Below are 20,613 nucleotides of genomic sequence, written 5' to 3' on the forward strand. Positions count from 1 at the left end.
TTGACATAAATCTGTATGAAAATTTTTCTGTACATATTTGGAATATTAACAACCAGATGTGCTTCATTGCTTCTTTCTTCTACTTTCCACTAATAAATGGATACAAAGTCTTTATATAGTTAGCAAACAAAGACCAGTTCACTTGCAAATACCGTTCACAATAACTTCCCGTGTATAATTATCGCATTCTGTCTTTTCTTATTCCACTTTTTAAATTATAAACCGATACAATCTAATTATTTACACTATTAGGACATTCACAATTATTAAAATAAATTCACAATTATTTAAAAAATTTTACAGACCCGTTATGGAGGGTAGGTTCTTATATTTTATTTAATTATAAACAAAATAATAATGTAGAAATATATAAATCAGGTTTCTTAGAAAGGAGTACTTGAAAATGACTCAAAATAATAAGCTCCCCTTTGGGATTCTTTGCCAAGAAACTCCCCCACCGCCGCCCACAGTATGTTTTTCATTCAACAACAAATGAAACATATCAACGGCCCAGGTTGGGCCTCAATCGATGAGAATTGGAGAGAATTCTAGATCCTTCCGTAATTCATTTCCAATGCCAATAAAAGCACATACCTTTCGGCCACCTCTCAAAGTATTTCAACCTTTAGATCTGGACCGTCCATTTTCTCTCCTATAACTCAATCTTTAACCGCACGCTCTTCCTCTTTCTCTTTTTCTCTCTCGCTCTCTGTTTCTCTCGCCGTCTCGCGTCCGCTCTTGTGGCTCTCTGCAACCTTCTCATATCTATTCAGGATCTGTTAGTTCTCCCACTTTTAATTCTCAATAATTTTTTCAATCTATTTTTTGGGTATTAATTGTTTCTTTATCACCTCCTTCCGGGATCTGATCAGATAAAAAGAGAAGAAAGATGTTTGGGAGAGCACCGAAGAAAAGCGATAATACCAAATACTATGAGATATTGGGAGTATCCAAAAACGCCTCTCAAGATGATTTGAAGAAGGCTTACAGAAAAGCTGCTATCAAGAACCATCCTGATAAGGGTGGTGACCCTGAGAAGGTTAGCCTGTTCTTTTCATGTTTACTTTTTTGGATTGATTTGGTGTTTTGGTCAACTGGGATTTCCTTGTTTTGTTGTTTCTGTTAGTTGATCGGAGCGAATTATCAACTGATCTGTTATTTTTTAGCATATGCTTTGATTTTATTACTTTTGGGATTTCTTCTTAAAATGATTTGAATAAAAAAGAAATAAAATAAAGTTATTGGCTATCAAATGGGTTAAAAGATTGATAAAATTGAAGACCTGTTAGTTACAGAATGGTTTAAATTTTTGGGGTTTCGAATTTGTTGGTTTGGATATTGTTGACCTATGTAGAAGTAACTCGTTTGATTAGGGTTGTGTTTGAAATTCAGTTTAAAGAGTTGGCTCAAGCTTATGAGGTGCTGAGTGACCCGGAGAAGCGTGAGATTTATGATCAGTATGGCGAGGACGCCCTTAAAGAAGGAATGGGTGGAGGTGGTGGTGGCCATGACCCATTTGACATCTTCCAATCCTTCTTTGGTGGCAATCCTTTTGGTGGTGAGACTTTGAATTTGAGGTTGCTGTTTCTGTTTTTGTGATTGAAATGTTATTTTGATCACTCTGAGCTAAAACCTTGGTTGCCTGTGCAGGTGGTGGAAGCAGCAGAGGCCGAAGACAAAGAAGGGGAGAGGATGTGATCCATCCCCTCAAGGTTTCTTTGGAAGATCTCTACAACGGAACATCCAAAAAGCTTTCTCTTTCACGCAACATAATTTGCTTCAAGTGCAAGGGGTTTGTATCTGAATCAATTAATGTTTGTGACACTTGTAGCAGTTGGAATGCTTTTTTCTTTGGAGTATGTTATGTGAACATTAGTTGTTTTACATGAAAATCTTGCAGTAAGGGATCTAAGTCTGGTGCATCAATGAAATGTTCTGGTTGTCAAGGGTCTGGGATGAAAGTCTCCATCAGACACCTTGGTCCTTCCATGATCCAACAGATGCAGCATCCTTGCAATGAGTGTAAGGGTACTGGTGAGACCATCAATGACAAGGATCGCTGCCCACAGTGCAAGGGTGAGAAGGTTGTGCAGGAGAAGAAAGTCTTGGAAGTTATTGTTGAAAAGGGTATGCAAAACGGACAGAGGATTACTTTCCCAGGAGAAGCTGATGAAGCAGTAAGGCTAATTATCTCTAAAATAAATTTAATTATTTGTAATGCCCTTGGCATTTTGTTGTATATTGCCGAATCTCGAATTCTTGCTGTTGTTCACTTGGTTGTTTGCTAAATATTTGCAGCCTGACACAGTCACTGGAGACATTGTATTTGTCCTACAACAGAAAGAACACCCCAAATTTAAAAGAAAGGGTGATGACTTGTTTGTAGAGCATACATTGACACTTACTGAGGCACTATGTGGCTTTCAGTTTATTCTGACTCACTTGGATGGCAGACAACTCCTCATTAAATCACAACCTGGGGAAGTGGTTAAGCCTGGTACGTAGGGAATCACTGCTAACTTGCTTAAAACTGCAGCATTTTTTTTATGATAAATGACTGTACACCTTTTGTCAATTTTTGGTTATATCATTAGCTGTTGAACTTTGTTGATTGATAATGAACCTTTTTCGTGTGTTAGTGGGTATTGATTTTTTTTCTAATTGGTGTTCATTAAATGAACCCCCTTTATATATTAGTGGGTATGTTGATCTCCCTATTTGGTGTCTTTCAATGGATAGAAGCTGTTTTATCTGCATTTGAAATTGATCTCTGCTTCTTCCTTGTGTAACTTAGATCAATTCAAGGCTATAAATGATGAAGGAATGCCAATGTATCAAAGGCCATTCATGAGGGGTAAACTTTACATTCACTTCACCGTTGATTTCCCCGATTCCTTGATCCCTGACCAGTGCAAGGCATTAGAGGCTGTGCTACCTCCAAGGACCTCAGTCCAGCTGACTGACATGGAGCTGGATGAGTGCGAGGAAACCACTCTGCATGATGTTAACATTGAGGAAGAGATGCGTAGGAAACAGGCACAGGCTCAAGAGGCTTATGAGGAAGATGAGGACATGCATGGTGGTGCCCAGAGGGTACAATGCGCTCAGCAATGATAGAACTGATGTCAGTAACAGTGGTTTGGCTGAGGAAATGGACGGAATGGTTTAACAAAATTATTTGAGAACAAGATTCTCAACATTGTTGGCTTTTGTTAGTCCTTTTTTAGAGTGCAAGTCTTATTTAATGGAATACTTGTTATGCTTTCAAAACTGATAATGTATGGAAAGAATTAGCTTTGGAACTTTACCTACTTGTTTTTGTACACAACCTATTGCCGATTGTGGAGTGAGATCCTTTTTTGTTTTTTTTTTTTGTCATTTTTCCTTTTAAATTTAGAAACTAAGTTTTAGGCTATGAAAAATTTTAATATGTCAAGTGGACCTAGGAAATAGGGTTTAAATTATAAAATGTATTTTAAAGAGTGGGTTTTTAGGTATTTTCTAATATATTGTTAGTGGGTTTTTAAGTATTTATAATCTCATAATTTTTCAAAAGAATTAAACTTTTATAAGTACTTCATCTCTATCATATCAATATTCATCAACCTACCTTGATCTAGTTGGTTTATCTAAACATTAATAATCATCTTCAAAAGAAAATCTCAACAAAATACTAAACAATAAAAGTCTTGAAAATATTATCTTCCAACTAGCAAAGAAAGCCAAAAAGAAAAAAAAGAAAGAAACAATTAAGATCCTCATTTCTCTCCATTACTTGAAAATAGGGAAAATCACTTGTCACTTTCACAATAGAATGATGTGTTAAAGTCAAAGTACAATTGTTTCAGTAATCTAACAAGTTTTTTGCCCAAAATTTTGTTTGTTTCTTTTTTTTTTTTTTTGTGTTAAAATTTGATACATATTGAAATGAATTGCCAAAGAGAATTCTAAGTGTTTTCATTTTCTTTCTGAAAGGGCAAACTCTTTGACATGGCTCTTCAGAACAAGAGATCCTCGATAAAACCCTTATCCGTGTTTAAGAGTAATTTTGGAATGTTTTCCTTTTTCCTTTTTATTGTTTTAATTTTTTTTGTTACAAAACATAGGTAATCAGATTGACAATTCATATTAACGAGTTGTAAACATGTACTTTAAGTGTAAGGGTGTAATAAATTAGTTAATATGAACATGATAAGATTAATTAAATGTAAGACTAGATATCTTTATACGATTAATTAAATGTATATAAACGTATCAGATACAAGTTAAGCATGTCAATCCGGATTAGATATAAATATTTTTGTCATAAATGATTGATACGATCATGACACAAACATAGTTATACAAAACCTAAACCTTCTTAACTCTACAGTAGCTTGCTACTGGAGCTCTTGCGCGTCGGCTAAGCATTGCACTACAGTTTACGCCTGGCGCACCCTAAAAAAAAAAAAACTCTATATTTTATTTGTATTATTTTAAGGAGTCATATCCAAAAGTACCAAATCTAAGTAAGTAATCAGATCATAAACTCCTCTAGACAATCATACATGAAGAACATCTTTAGCTAGGTAACATAAGTTGATGACAGTTGGTATGGTTTAGTACATGACACTAATTTAATTTTTTTTTAAAAAATTATGAGGTGGCATTATATATTACAATGATTTTAATATAATTTAATTTTTTTGAAAATAAAATCATTAAATAGATTTATATCAATTAAATGAATTAAAATATTAAATGAAATTTAAAAGACTGAAGAAAAAAAAAGTTTAAAAGAACATCATTAGTAACTTTAATTTTTTGCGTTTATAATGTAAAATAAAGGGAGGTAGTTCTCTCTCATCCCACCCATTAAAATTGGAACCACCCATTTAAAATTAGAACTTAGGATTAGACTTATCCATGAGTCGAGTGGCTAAACAGGCTTGTCTTGGATCGAGTCTGGCCTTGGGCAAGATTTTCTAAGCACATGCCCAACTTAGCTCATGATAACTCCATATTATAAAGTTATTTTGTCACATTTTGAGTATTAAATTGAATAACTTCTTGAGATTTAGTTTAAGAATTAGGTATTTTTATTCATTTGTCTTAATTTAGTAAATCATGTTGGGTTGATTTAATTTAAGTTAATTTATTTTAGTTTGATGATAATTTGCTTTTAGTAGTTATTATTGAGTTAGTTTGTTGCTTTTGTAAGAGTGTAAATGAAAAGGACTTCAATTGGTAAAGAAGAGTGTATAAAAGGTCCATGCTTTTCCTACCCATGTTCTAGTATTTTGAGCATAATTCTCATTTTAGAAGTCCAATTGACATGATTCTCAAGCCAATGGAAAGTTAGGAGACAGAGATACAACTTTTATGTTTACAACTTTGTCCAGTTTAGCCTGGAAGAAGGAGAAAATTGCATCATAATTTGATGGAGTGTAGTAGAGAAGACAAGACAAGACAGAACATTAAGTTCTCTGGCCTAGATGCATGAGTGCCATGGCACCTCAAAGAGGAGTCCACAGGCCAACAAAACAGAAAGTTGAGCACCGTGGTGGCAAAGGAAGATCGTCGTAACGTTAAAAGAATGAAATAGAAAAAAATAAACAGAACCTTGGGTGTTGCGACGTTGGAGGTGGTGCTACGATGTCAACACGATAGCTTGTCCAATCATAAAATTCGGGAGTTGATTTTGAGTAGGATTTTGAGCCCCATTTAAATGCCCTTTCAGAGTACTTGAAGGTAACAACTAAGATAGATTTTCTCTAAAGAAAAAGAGCCATCGAACCAGCAAGAATGCAAGGAAAAACTCTTGAAGATTGAAGATCAAAGACCTGACAAATCTTGGTTTCTCTTTTCCGCTTTTGTTCTTCCTTATACTTTCCTTGTTTTGTATTAATGGTTAAACTTTTTTAAATGATGTTTTTAGTAGTTATGAGGAACTAAATTTCTTATCTAGAATTCCAATTGAACCCAACATGTAGTTTTAGTTTTTAATACTCATTCTTACTTATGATTGATAGTATTTGAGTTGTTTGTTTCAATCTTGTGATTAATACAGATAATTGCCTGATCACCAATTAGATAGATAGGGTAATTTAAACAAAATTGTAAGAGGGAGTTTAGTGTAAGCCTTGGATGGAAAAGCATATGTTCAATTTCAATTGCATGAGATGATTGATTGGATTCGCATGTAAGGTAGGAATATAGTTACAAGTCATATGTAGCCATAATTAGAGTCTAAGCTTAATGAGTCTTTCTTAGTTGCAATTTGCATAGGAATATAGTAGATTGGTTAAGAGAGATGTTTTTATAAGAACATCGAAAGAGACTTATAAATTCATTAGAGCTTTAAGTTAACAACTCAACTGTCTAGTAAGTAAAGAGAGAGTAGGAAAGATTCAAATGAAGTGTTAAGGGATATTTGAGGGGTTTGGCTATGGACGGCATGCTCAAAATACACAGTGGAAAGAAAATTAAAATATTATAACTAAACAACCAAAACATGCCTCCATCTATAGATCATCTTGATGATATTTAACACATAAAAGCATAAATTATTATTTAGAAAGTTACCTTGCCAAGTAGTTTTGTAATCACAATGGCACTTCTCGAAGCAATCCCGTGAACACCACAAGGAGCAAAAATCCTAGCCAATCAAGTGCTTGGCCTCCAATGGTAGTACACACGATTGCACTTGAACCTTCAACAAAGGAAGGAGTTTTTAACTATACTTTGTGCTAGCAAAAAGGACAATAATTGTCCTTTTCTTCTTTTTCACAATCTTAGTTGAACCTTTCTTGAAAACTTCTTATGAAGCAATTTTCTCTTTCACACAAAAGGGAGTGGCAGCAAAGAGAGAAAACGCTTTTCTTTTTCTAACAAAAACCAGGTTTTCTTTGATTATGAAAAACTCTCATGTGAAAAATAGTTAAAAGGTGACTTATATAGTTAGGTTAAAATAACTTCAATTTTGCAATTAAGCTCTCAATTTTATAACACATTATAATATTGAGCCCATTACTTAATTGAACTCTTTTAATTAAGTCATTGAAAATTAAAATCAAAATTAATTTCGTTGATATTTTGCAATCAAGGCCTTATAATTATAACTATTTATAATTATGTCTAAAACTTAATTAACTCTTTTAATTAAGTTTATAGAAGTTAATTACCTAGCATGTGATTTAAGTTTAACTTAAATCATCACCCTCCAAATTTAATTCAAATGCAATCATTGTGTGTGACTCATTAGGTTCCTAACATGTTAGTAATGGAATTGATTAATAACTTAATTGATCAATATAAATTTCAATCAATTAACTTATAATCAATTTCATAGACCAATATTAGCATCTAGCAATGCATCCTGGCCACCTAATTGTTAGGAGAGGCAAATGGTTCTTTGACAACCTTTCAGGGTGCAGTTTATTAGTGTAATTCATTCCCTCATCATATATCTTGGAGATGATAAGAGCTTGGTACAGTGTCTACTCTTATTGACTTCTATATTCGTTTTTACAGTTATAACATTAACTTCATAGAGAGTTATGAAACCTTTTTTCATAATCTCCATGTCGCCTTGGCCAAGGACTTCAATAAGCTAATGTTAATCAAGAACTGATAGGATATGCTCTCTAAAACACTTGAGGTGATGATTCCTATCTTGACCATTCATTTGCCTTCACATGCTTCATACTATACCTAAAAGTATCCTGTTTTGGCATACTTTGTTAGGCACCTGTAGGGATGAAATCAAAGCATAGCACTTCTCACATAAGACAACCTGGTGTCTCAAGTTTAAGGAGTATTTACACAAATGACACATGAGAAGTGTTGCACAGACACTAAAGTGTATTACCAAATGCACTTCTCATGGTGGGTCATGTTTAGTGAACTTGCTCTCCTAGGCAAACACCTATATTCTAGTTTCAAGTATCTTCATACTTCAATCTATGAGATCGATTGCTTACTTCTAAAGTAAGGAACATAGAATATACCAATCTCTAAGCATCATTGATGTCTAGTCTCAATGATACATTAACAGGGAACATTTTGAGATTATGCTTTGATGCATAGGGATCTCATAACTAAAACCCATTATAGTTCCCTTGCAAGGCATATTAATCTCATGGACTTCATCCAATTAGACTTATAACTCATTATAATTGATTCTTATTAATGAAGAAAAACCTTCAATCATTCAACATGAATGATATTGTTGCATGATTGGAATCAAGCCTTAACCAATCCCAATTGATTGCAAGTCTCATCCCAACAATATTGTGGTTCTAGGCTTTTGTTTCATTGAATTTATCTAGTTAATTTGTGATTCTTATTATTAGTTTTAGTTTTCAGTAGCTTTAAAAATTGGCTGTTTGGATAAGATTGAGTTGTGTAATTTTAGTAGTTAGCAAAAGATTTTGGTATAATTCCTTATGGGATCAATACATGCCTTTCCATTAAATTGCTTGTTAACGATATGTGCACTTGTGTGGTAAATCTGACAACAAGTTTTTGACGTTGTTGCCTAGGAATTATTTTCATAATTTTTGTTAATATTAATACCAAGCAATCTTTGTCTTAATTCAAATTTTTTTTTCTATTTTCAAGTACTTTTGGTTGTTGTACGCGAAGAGTCAAAAATTTGGAAATTGTTCCTTTTGATTCAGAAATTGAAAAGACCTTTCGTAGACTTTAGAGGGAGAATCTACAAGCTTCAACTCACCGCGACATAATGGTTGATCAACAAATGTGAACAAGTCTCTGCGAGAATATGCTGTACTTCTTGTGTAAGGCCTTGATTTTAGCATTCATAGACCTACCATCCAAGCCAATAATTTTGAGATTAAGCCAGCAATAATTTAGATGATTTAGACTTCATTTTGATAACTCTATTATATAGAGTTATTTTGACACATTTTGGAGGCTTAAGTAGCTAGATCTTTGAGATTTTAGGTTCGGATTGTAGCATTTTACGTGTTTTTCTAGTTTAAGTTTGATGACATGTTGAGTAGTTAATTTAAGTTATTTTAGTTAAATTTTATGTTATTTTGTTTTAAATTACTTTAAGAGTAGTTAATGCTGGTTTCTTTTATTGCTTTTGTAGGAAATTTGATGAAAAAGGCTCATTTGATGAAAATCTCTGCAAGTATGGCAATGATTTCATTCATATATGTTGCCGTATTTTGACCATAGCTCTCTATACATAACTCCAAATGAAGTGATTCTTAGACCAATAGAATGATAAGAGGAGGGGCTACAACTTTGATGATTACCACTTCACCCAATTTTGATCAGATCATGGTCAAAATATTTGTCTAATTTGGAGCACTGCAGCAGTATGCATGGACTGAATATGATGCTGTATTTGTCATATATCTTTCAATCCAGAAGTTCAATTGATGTGATTCTTAAGCCATTGGAAAGTTAAAAGATAGGGCTACAACTTTCATGTTTATCACTTTATACAGTTCAGAGTAGATCAGGGTGAAAAAGACATTCGAAGTTGATAGACCACCGTAGTGCTGGGAGAACAAGGCTGCAGCATTGGTGAAAGGAAACACAACACATTTTCCCAAGAGCTCAACACCATAGAGCTGACTAAGTAGCACTGCAGCGTTAGGCGATTTTCCAAAAATAAAAAGTTGATAAGATTTTGGAAATTAGTTTACTTTGAGGCTATTTAAGGGACCTTTTTCGGAGGTTTAAATGAGGAGGTAACAAGCAACTATTTTGGTGATTTGGAGCCAAGAACAAAGCAAGAAAACAAGAGAATTTGAGAGAGAATGGAGATCATAAAGCTTTAATAATTAGTTTCTTTCTCTACTTCGGCGTTTTTCTTATTTTCTTTGACTTGGATTCATGGCTAAATTTCTTTGGATGTTGCTTTTATTGTGTAATAGGTTTTAAGAATGTATGTATTACAATTATGTATGTTAATGGATGTGATATGATGTTTCTGCATGTGATGATAAATGTTTGATGTTGTAATGATATGAGGCTTGCTTGGGCATAACGGGTTATACTCGTTTAGGTCCATGCGCCGGTCACAATCTCCTCAAGAAATGGGATGTGACACGTTTGGACTCACTAATGCACCTGCAGCATTCGTGGATTTAATGAACAGGGTTTTTTGGGCATATTTAGATAGATTTGTGGTCGTGTTTATCGATGATATTTTGGAGTACTCTAAGAGCTTGGAGGAACATAAACAATATCTAAGAATTGTGTTATAGACCTTGAGAGAGGATAAACTATATGTTAAATTTTTGAAATGTGAGTTTTAACTGAGTAAAGTCAGTTTCTTAGGACATGTTGTGTCTAAGCAAGGGGTACAAGTGGATCTTAGCAAAGTGGAAGCTGTGGAGAATTGGCTAAGGCTGACGTCTGTAACAAAAGTTAGAAGCTTTTTGGATTTAGCTGGATGTTACAGACGATTTGTGCAAGAATTTTCAAAGATTGCATTCCCTTTGACAATATTGACTTGGAAAGGAGTTAAGTTTGATTGGATTGATGCATGTGAGCTCGTTTTTAAAGAGTTAAAGCTTGTCTCACTTTTGCACTAGTGTTAAATTGGCCATGTGGATCTGGAGGCTATATTGTGTATTACGATGCATCACGGGGTTGGATTGGGTCACGTGTTGATGCAACATGGAAAGGTTATAGCGTACGCTCCCAACAATTGAAAAGGCATGAATAGAACTACCCTACGCACAACCTAAAGATAGCCGCAATTGTATTTGCTTTGAAAATTTGGCACCATTATCTCTATGGTGAAACTTGCGACATATATTCTAATCACAAGAGTTTGAAGTATATATTTCAACAAAGAGATTTGAATTTGAGACAGTGTAGATGGTTGGAACTATTGAAAGATTATGACTACACCATACTCTACCATTTAGGCAAGGCCAATGTGGTGGCAGATGCCTTGAGTTGAAAATCAATGGGGAGTTTGGCACACATGACAATAAGGAAAAGATCTTTGGTGAAGAGCTTGTATGATCAGGGCAATATGGGTGTACATTTTGAGGTTAATGATTCTAATGCCTTCTTAACTCATTTTAGATTTTGACCAGTGATACTATATCAAATTAATGCTACCTAGGATCAAGATGAATATATGGTGAAAATATTTGAAGACAAGAGCGAAGAGAAAGCTTGAGACTTTGTGTATGGCACATATGGTTTAATGAGATATCGATCATGAGTTTATGTGCTGAATATGGATAATTTGAGAGATGAGATTTTGGAAGAAGTGCATGTTGTAGCTTATGCATTCCACCCAGGAGCCATCAAGATGTATCATGATTTGAAGTATGTGCATTGGTGGCCAAGACTAAAAAGAGATGTGGCAGAATATGTCTCTAAGTGTTTGACATGTCAACAAGTGAAAGCTGAAGATCAAAGACCTTCAGATTGCTACAACTATTACCAATTTTCAAATGGAAATTGGAACTTGTAGCGATGGACTTTGTCATGGGTGTACCACAAGTTAGGGGTGGCTATGATGCCATTTGGGTGATAATTGATTGGCTAACTAAGTCTGCTCACTTATCGCCAGTCAAGACTAAGTATAGAGTAGCTCGGTATACCCAAGTATACATTAATGAGATTGTAAGGCTACATGGATGCTCCAGAAATGATAGTCTTTGACAGATAACCACAGTTTATGAGTAAATTTTAGAGGAAATTTCAAGAGGCTTTAGGCACGAGATTGGATTTTCATATGGCTTTCCACCCACAAACGGATGGCTAGTCTGAGCACACTATCCAAATGCTCGAAGATATGTTGAAGGCAATTGTGCTCGATTTTAGAGTCTCATGAAACCATTGCTTGCCTTTGGTCGAGTTTGCTTATAACAATAGCTATCAACCCACGATCGGTATGGCACCATATGAGGCTTTATATAGGTGAAGGGTAAATCGCTTATTAGTCGGTTTGAAATGGGAGAAAGAAAGCTCTTAAGACCAGAGTTGGTCCATGATGCTGAACGAGGTGTTCAAGTAATTCAAGAAAGAATGCTAACAACTCAAAGTTGCCAGAAGTCTTACGTTAATAATAAGCAAAAGCCTTTGAGTTCGAAGTTGGTGATTATGTGTTTTTGAAAGTCTTGCCTACCAAGGGAGTGAGAAGATTTGGAAAGAAAGGAAAATTGAGCTTTAGATACAGTAGACCTTTTGAGGTGTTCAAGCGAATTGGAGTAGATGTTTATGATTTGGCATTACCTCCCAATTTGTTCGATGTTCGTCCGATCTTCCATGTATCCATACTTAAAAAGTATGTTCGTGATCCTTCGCATGTAATACAATATGATAAAGTTTAGTCACAAGACGGACTTAATTATAAGGAGCAACCCATAGCCATATTGGATCAACAAGTAAAACGGCTTTGCTCCAAGGATATTGCTACGGTGAAAGTATTATGGCAAAGACTTTCGGTTGAAGAAGCCATATGGGAACTCGAAAAGAAAATGAGAGAGAAATATCCCTATCTATTTAAGGTTTAATATATTTGTATGTTGAAATGTGGCATATGATTTGAATTTGGGAAAGAATTTCTTTTAAGAAGGGGAGAATGTAAGACCCCCGATTTTTAATGTTAACTATGTATGCTGCAGGACAAGCTTATAAGTTGATGTGAACTTCGATGTACATGTTTATGAATTTGAGGAATGCCTATGTCCATAGAGAGATTCTGATCATGAAAAGTATGAGTATACAAAACCTCAATTGATGTTCTACATACACTTGGCACATGAATGATATAATGCATTTGTTTGGCATTAAGATGAGTATGATATGTGCACCCGAGCATTTGTCTCATTGGTTGGTGCATAATCCCCCTACCTAAAAAGCAGGGTTCAAATCCCCCCTCCCTCAATTATAAAATAAAAGATGAGTATGATATGTATGCAAGTAATGCTATGTTTAAGTGATATGTTATATGACATAGATCATGAATGAGAAATTGGTGTGCATGATGAACCTGTGTGTTCATTTTAAGTGAAATATGAATGATTGGAGGTTGTGGAGAAGATTTAGAATGAGTTTAAACTTCAAAGAGATCAATTTGTACGAATTTGGACCTAAAGAGTCGATCTTAGTGCATGGAGGATCAATCTTGTGAAGTAAAGAGCAAAAGAGGTAAGTACACTAGCCTGGGATTGACTTTAGAGCCCTTGTAGTCAATATTAGGTAGGGAAATGGGAGGAAGGGTGAGCAATTTGTTCCAGGATTGACTACAAAGCTCCCATAGTGGATCTTAGGCTGCCATATTAGCCAAATTTAGGCTTAAAAGCCCCAAAACTCGATTATTCATCACTTTCTCTCTACACCTTCATTTTCCACCCATTTTCTCTCAGCTCTTGCATCTTTCAAACCCACTAGATTTCGTTAATAAACCAAGGATTTTGAGTGTTGGAACTAAGAGTTTTTACCTCATAAAGGCTTGGTAGATGATTTTCACTTTCTCTCTTTAAAAATTCAAACCTTAGCTTCCAAGAATAATTTTTAAAGCTATGTAGAGTGGATTGGAGTGGATTGAAGCTTGGGAAACACTTCTAAAGGTAAGATTAAGCATTTTTATTGATTGATTTCTAATTTGAACTGTTGATAACTTAGATTTAATTTGATTAAGCTTTGAAGGAAAATTACCCTCTTAAGTTAACTAGAGATATGGGGTAAATAATTGTGCAATCTAGCCTCTAAGGTATGGGTTTAGCTCATTATTGAAAGATTTGAGCTAATATGTTAGATTGCTAAGAATTTGCTTAATTTTAGAAAAGTTGGCATTTTTCGAAAGCCATGATTTAACTAGTTTTGTGATGTTTTGATATGCTTAAGGGAAGATTGAGCAATTTGGGCTTATTGATGAGCTGAAATACAGTTAGAGGACAAGAATCAATGTTTAGTTGTGGAGTACCTCCAATTTGTCACTATGAGTGGGTTAATTAAATGCATGTGATGCATAATGCATGGAAAATGCATTGAACTAGTACTATATTATGAATGTAGGCCTAGTTGAACATGCCTAGGCTAGAGAACTATGTATGTACATATGTGAATGTGATTGCCTAGGCTAGAATATTGTTAATGTACATCTTGGTATATGTGTTTGTTTGTGTGTGCATGCGAGGATGGTGGTAAATAGGGGCTAGGGTTTAGTCCCACCTACAGTGCTGTGATATGGCTTGTCAGGAGATTACTCAGGGTGATGTCGTTAGTGGGAGATTGCTTTGGGTGATGCCGACTGTCGGGAGATTACTCCGGTCGATGATGTGATACTTACCATTGGGAGATTACCTTGGGTGATGTTGACGTAAGGAGATTACTCCGGTCGATGATGTGATGCTCCCCCTATTGCCTCGACATGTGCATGACTTTTATTTTGCCAGCTGCAGCAGCACTGGGCATGATTTATTTTTTCGTTGGTTGGCCATTGTGCGTGATTTGACTATGTGCATGGAAGGACCACTCGCTGATATGATGTGATGTGAATTGATTTATATACGACGTGTGATAGCCTTAGAGAGGCTCAATTAAACATGATATGAATCAATATGATACTTCGACAGCTAAAGTGTGCCATGGAAAATGGTGTACTTGACTTTGAATTGGCTTCAAAAGTAATCCTAATGATGTGTGTGATGATTTTTACAAATGTTAAGGATGATGATATACCCTCATATTAGAGACTCAAGGATAATGATATGCTTTCTATTCAAAGATGTTTGCTAGTTTTTGTAGACACACTAGGAGTGGAATATTTATTATGTGTCCAATATATGTATATAAATTTGATTTTTTGTACCACTCAATGAGTACTATAGTGCTTACCCATTTTGTACCATGTGTAGATGAATTGGCCACTGGACAAGACATGGCAAGGGTTGTTTATTGACAGATCAGTTTTAGTATTCGGTAGGTCCCTTATTTTGGTCACTTTGTTGGGTCAAGTCCACATTAGCTTCCGCGCTCTAAATTTTAAGTTTAGAAAGAAATGTATATGGATATTGTAGGCACTGAGTGCCATGTTATATTGTGTACTAAGGGTTGTTATGTGTGAACTCGCCTTGAATGGTCAACGTATGACCTCACGATAACTATATGAACTTGTGTGGCAGGGATATTGTGTATTATGTTGAAGTTGAACCTTAGTTTTGAATATTTGGTAATGAAATCCCTTGTTTATGAGTTATTTGATTTTTGAATCCTAAGGCTTGCTCGGGTCTCGTAGGCTTTCCCTACCATGCTTGTGCTCAGATCACAAACCCCCAGGTTTGGGTCCTGACATTTTTGGTGACGTTGCTAGGGAATTGGGCCAAATTTTCTTTGTTAATATTAATACCAAGCAATCTTAGTTTACATTTAGACTTTCTTTTTGTTTATTGTTAGGCACTTTTGGTCATTGTATGTGAAGAGCTAAAAATTTAGAAATAGTTCCTTTTGATCTCGAAATTTAAAAGACTTTTCAAAAACTAAAAGGGAAAATTTATAAGCTTTTTCTCACGTCGAAACAATGTCTGATCAACAAGAAAAAAATAAGTCTTTGCGAGAACATGCTATGCTTCTCATTCAAGGTAGTCATTCGAGCATCTGTAGACCTACCATCCAAACCAATAATTTTGAGATTAAACCTACAATCATTCAGATGATTTAGACTTTAGTTCATTTTAGGGGATAGTCGAATGATTATCCTAATGCACATATTGTGAATTTCTTAGAGATTTATGATATTTTCAAAAATAATGGCGTTATTGATGATGCCATTAGGTTAAGGCTTTTGCTTTTTTCACTGAGATATAAGGCAAAGAGTTGGTTAAATTCACTTCTATCTAGTTCAATTAATGGTTGTGATGATTTAGCTAAGAAATTCTTGGCAAAATTTTTTCCACCTGTTAAGACAGTAAAGTTGTGTAATGATATCACTTCTTTTGTGCAACTTGATTCTGAAACCTTGTACGAGGCCTGGGAAAGGTATAACGATTTGTTAAGGAGATGTCCTCACCATGGGTTACTTAAATGGCTGCAAGTTTAGAGTTTTAATAAGTTAAGATTTATCTAATAAGCACTCGATCATGAAATTATTGAAGTTTTGTTTTTGGGAATATGGTTACTAATGGTTACCGGATTTGAATCATCCGTGATGTTAAACATATTGAATAAATAAAGAGCATTTGATCCTTATGTATTGTGAAATGCTTAAATGGAATTTATATGGGAGAATGAAAAATGAAATAGAGATTGGTTGACAAATTAGACCTATAATCAATGGTGGAATAGATGCTTGAATATTGGAAGGTTTTATGAAGGAGCAAGGTAAAGGAGTTATGGATGGTTAAGTAAACATGCATAATTGATGATTTAAGGATGATTTGATTGAGGAGTGACTGGAATTAATAGCTTATTTGAATTCTTTTCATAAGATGAAGGATGATATTACTTTGATCCAACAAGAGTAGTACACTTAACTATATACTATGACATTGTCGAGTTTTCTATAAGATTGGAAGTCGATATGATGCATAAACCAAGATTCTATGTTAAGAATGCCCGACGAAAGTGATGTAGCAAAACTGTAGAATTTTGATTATTCACCCTACGCCGATTTGAATTCGAGGACGAATTCATTTTAAGTATGGGAGACTGTAGTACCCCGTATTTTGATACGGTGGCTAATAAAGTTTATGGATACCAATTGAGGTTGATTACTGAGTTAAAAGGGTAATTCAAAAGTGAACTTGTGAAATCTCGATCTCCATAGACATATAACTAGAAGTAGACGCAATAATGCGGACCAAGGATAATTTTGTAATTTCTTTTGGTGAGCTCTTACGAGTGGGTTTTTTTTTATGCTATTAAGGTCTAAATAGGCCTAAGGAATGAATAAATGATGTTTATGATGGTAAATAAATGAAGAAGATAAAAATAATGATAATTTCCATGGTAGGGGTAAAATGGTCATTTTGCAACTCAGGTCTAAATTTTTAAGTTTCATGAACCCGAGTACCTTTAGACTATTATGGACTTTGTTTCGGTATCAAAAGAGAAAAAAGGTTGCACAAAGGATGGGAGGAAGACAAAACCACCATGTTAAGGGCATTTTGATAATTTTGGTGGAAATTTGGATTAACTTAAAGTATAAATATCTGAGCTCCAACAGCTTCTCCTTCTTCTTCTTCCTCCCCTTTCACGTTCCTTTTATCCGTCATAGAAGCTTGCTTTGCAACTTCCATAACTTTCTCTCTCTAGCTCCATTTTCATGCTTTTGTGCACTTTTTGGTAAAACCTTTGTGCTCTTTCACTCTCCCACCTTAAAACCCTCAAAAGTCTTTGTTCAGCACTTTCTCTCACTAGTTGAAGTTTTAGAGAGAGAAAGAAAGACTTGCCATAGTAGCTTGGAAGGTTTTAAAAAGGAATTCAACTACAAAAAACCACCAAGGTGTGTAATGAATTAAGTTAAATTTTCAAGTTGTTGATAATGGTTGATGATTAGAGTGGTGAGTTAATCTATTGTTGAGATTGTTATTCCTTTTTAAGGTGACTAGAGTGGTGAAATAAATAGCCACCTAATGGTGATTGAAAGCTAGTTAGGAATAACTAGCTGAACTTGAGTTAAGAAATAGCTTTTAGAATATTATTAATACCAATTTGGGTTGGTTGTGATGTTGTGTGTGTATAGGTTCCAACAAGGCCTCACCTGCCCATTTGAACCATTAGTGGAGGTGAGAGTCGATTGGAGGTTCAACAATATTGGTGAGTGAACTTGCATTTCAAAATGGTATTAGGAATGTGAATGTATTTGCACAAGACCTTTGAATGATTTTATCTAAATTTTTTTCATAAAACGGGTGCCTTGGGAACAAGCCCTTGATAAATTGTTTCTATGTTGTGACATGTGGCTGTTATGGATTCTTGTACTACTACATTGTGTTGGTATATATATATATGTTATGCATTGATGGTGGATATTGTGTGATAATGAGAACCGTGCGTGTGCACGATATGGGGGGATGCACATACGGGTGATGACGGTGGTGAGGGAGTTGGATGATGAGAGTGCCCGTGTGCATGATGTGGGGGGATGCACACGATGGCACTGACTGTGTACGATGTGGGGGGATGCACACGATAACTCCGGCTATGTGCACAATGTGGGGGGATGCATATGAGTCGGATGAGATGATGATGGTTTTGGTGTTTATCTCTGTATATATGTGTATATATGTTTATGGAATAAAAACTCATAAATATGGTATATGATTGTAATGCATGTGAAAATTTGGCATGTTGAAATTGGCATGATGAATCTTGAGAATTTCTCATTTTCTTGCAAATTGATTTTTATTGCAACACCAAATGGATTTTTAGTGCAAAAGAGGTCCTTTTTACACTTAGGTGCCCTGGTTCTTGCTGCAGCATTCTCGCTGCAGCGAGAAACATTCTGTTTTGGCAGCAAACAACTCGTTACAGTGAGAATAAATCTCGCTGCAGTGAGAAACTCTCAGGTTTTGATGCAGTTCTTTCACTTTGATGAAGATTTTGACCATATTGTTGTCCGAACTGGGAAAAGTGGTAAACATGAAAGTCGTATCCTTGTCTCTTAGCTTTCTAATGGTCCAAAAATCAGGTCAATTGAAATTCTGTAATGGGAGATATGATAGAAAAACTGAAACACATTCAAACTGACACTATTTCTCCCTACAGCGAGAAACTCTCTGTTTTGGTCGCCTGAATCTCGCTGCAGCGAGAAACTTGTTGCCATGCTTGCTAACTTACTTGATTTTGACATATTTTTCATGCATTTAGCTTCATGGATTGATCTTGGGTTTTTGCAACACTATGAGGTTATTAATCAAAGTTTGAAATGAGGGATTTTTAGTAAGAAACTAAATCAATTGCATTGTTTTTGAAACAAGTGCATCATGATTTCCAAATTCTTCCTTTTGATTGCTTGTTCCCTTCTTATATTCACTCACTGAGTTTTATACTCACGTTAATAAACTTCATGTTTTCAGATTTGGAGGCAGTTGGGACCTAGATTGAGTTGTCCACGTATGCTCGCCTTCTTGGTAGATATTTTGGCATCTCAGTAGCTGTACCTTCACCCACGGTCACTCCGCTGACGGTCAAGTGTCTGTTACCTGTGAACGTGTATATGTAATGTAATCCTCTAGGATCCATATTATAAGTCAATTATGTATATTTGATTACCGATGCCACTATGAGTTGGCAAACAGGTGACATTATTTTGACATAATAAAATTGTGAGTTTTGGGTCACTATGGAATATTACTGAAATATTTTTAGTTCAAAATTTCAATATGTGGTTTTAGAAATGATGGTTGGGAATGATGATCGGGTTTGCATAAAAAGGCTTGCTTGGGCTTAGTGGGCTATGCCCATTGGGCCCATGTGCCAGTCATGGCCCGGTATTTGGGCTGTGACAGCCCCAACGTCAAGTAATGCTTCAAGGGCCTCCAGGATGTTCGACATCGCAACCACCATTAGCTAGTGCTGTGATGCCAAAGAGAAAAAACAAAAAAAAATAATAAAAAAAGGTTTAACTGGTGGAAAAGACTTTTTGTGCACTTGGACTTCTATATTGACACAATCATGAGCCTATTTAAGCAATCTTTCAAAGAACAGTTTAAGATTTAAGCAAAAGTTTTCTGAAGAAAAAGAGGCATTGAAGCTAGCAAGAAGGTAAAGAATTCAAAGGAGAAATTGCATATCAAAGAATTGACAAATTTTGGTGTTATTTTATTCTTTAGTTTTTTTTATACTTTCTTGTTTAGTTTTAATGTTTATACTTTTTTGGATGATGTTTAAATACATTATGTTGAACTAAGTTTTTTAATCTTGAATTGCAATTGAACCTAATGCGTAGTCTAAGCTTTTAATATTCTTTCTTGCTTACTATTGATAATGTTTGATTTGTTTATTTCAATCTTGTTCTTAATGATTCTGATTGCTTGATCACTAAATAAATTGATTTGGAAACCTAAATGGAATTGAGAGAGCAAGTTTAGAGTAAGCTTTGGAGGAAATAGTATATGTTCTGTCAAGCCCAACTCTATAAAATATTTGCCATGTCATTCATGTGCTTGATAATATGTTTGCATACTTGGAAAGCCCGAAAAAAAATCGTTAAAAGTAGGTAGTGAACCTAGTGGTACAACTAAGCTGAATGAAGCCTCAAACTAGTCCAAAAAGAGATTTTAAGATGAAATTGAGAATTTTAAAACCCCAGAATGACTTAATATGGTGATTCGAAGTTCGAGGATTAATTTGGAGTCAAATTGGAATTTTCATGACGTAGGGGCAAAATGGTCATTTTGCCACCCAAGGGAAAAATTGGAAATTTACACCACCCAACACTTATCATGCTTAAGGATTTCATCCATTAACATTTTATATTATGGATAATTGAGATATTTTATGTGGTGGTGAAAGAAAGCTTAGTTGTTAAGTGTTAAACATGGACCTATGGAATGGTGACAAGTGGCAAGCTTTCATTTCTTTATAATTTACATTAAAAATCAGCACATGACTCTCCCATTTCACTCCCATATGTTCGACCTCACCAAGGAAAAGAGGAAAGAAAGAAAGAACAAAACC

At 35.0% G+C, this 20,613-nt stretch overlaps 1 protein-coding gene across 1 annotated transcript; it reads left to right on the forward strand.

Annotated features, from left to right (window-relative positions):
* On the forward strand, nt 616-3,366 carry LOC18586851 (dnaJ protein homolog). Its single transcript, XM_007010422.2, has 7 exons — nt 616-778; nt 873-1,039; nt 1,393-1,558; nt 1,651-1,792; nt 1,901-2,177; nt 2,299-2,497; nt 2,795-3,366. Exons 2-7 carry the CDS (start codon nt 890-892, stop codon nt 3,112-3,114), a joined length of 1,254 nt encoding a protein of 417 aa, XP_007010484.1. The 5' UTR covers nt 616-778; nt 873-889; the 3' UTR covers nt 3,115-3,366.

The sequence above is a fragment of the Theobroma cacao genome, chromosome 10 (assembly GCF_000208745.1).
Source record: "Theobroma cacao cultivar B97-61/B2 chromosome 10, Criollo_cocoa_genome_V2, whole genome shotgun sequence".
Lineage (NCBI taxonomy): Eukaryota > Viridiplantae > Streptophyta > Magnoliopsida > Malvales > Malvaceae > Theobroma > Theobroma cacao.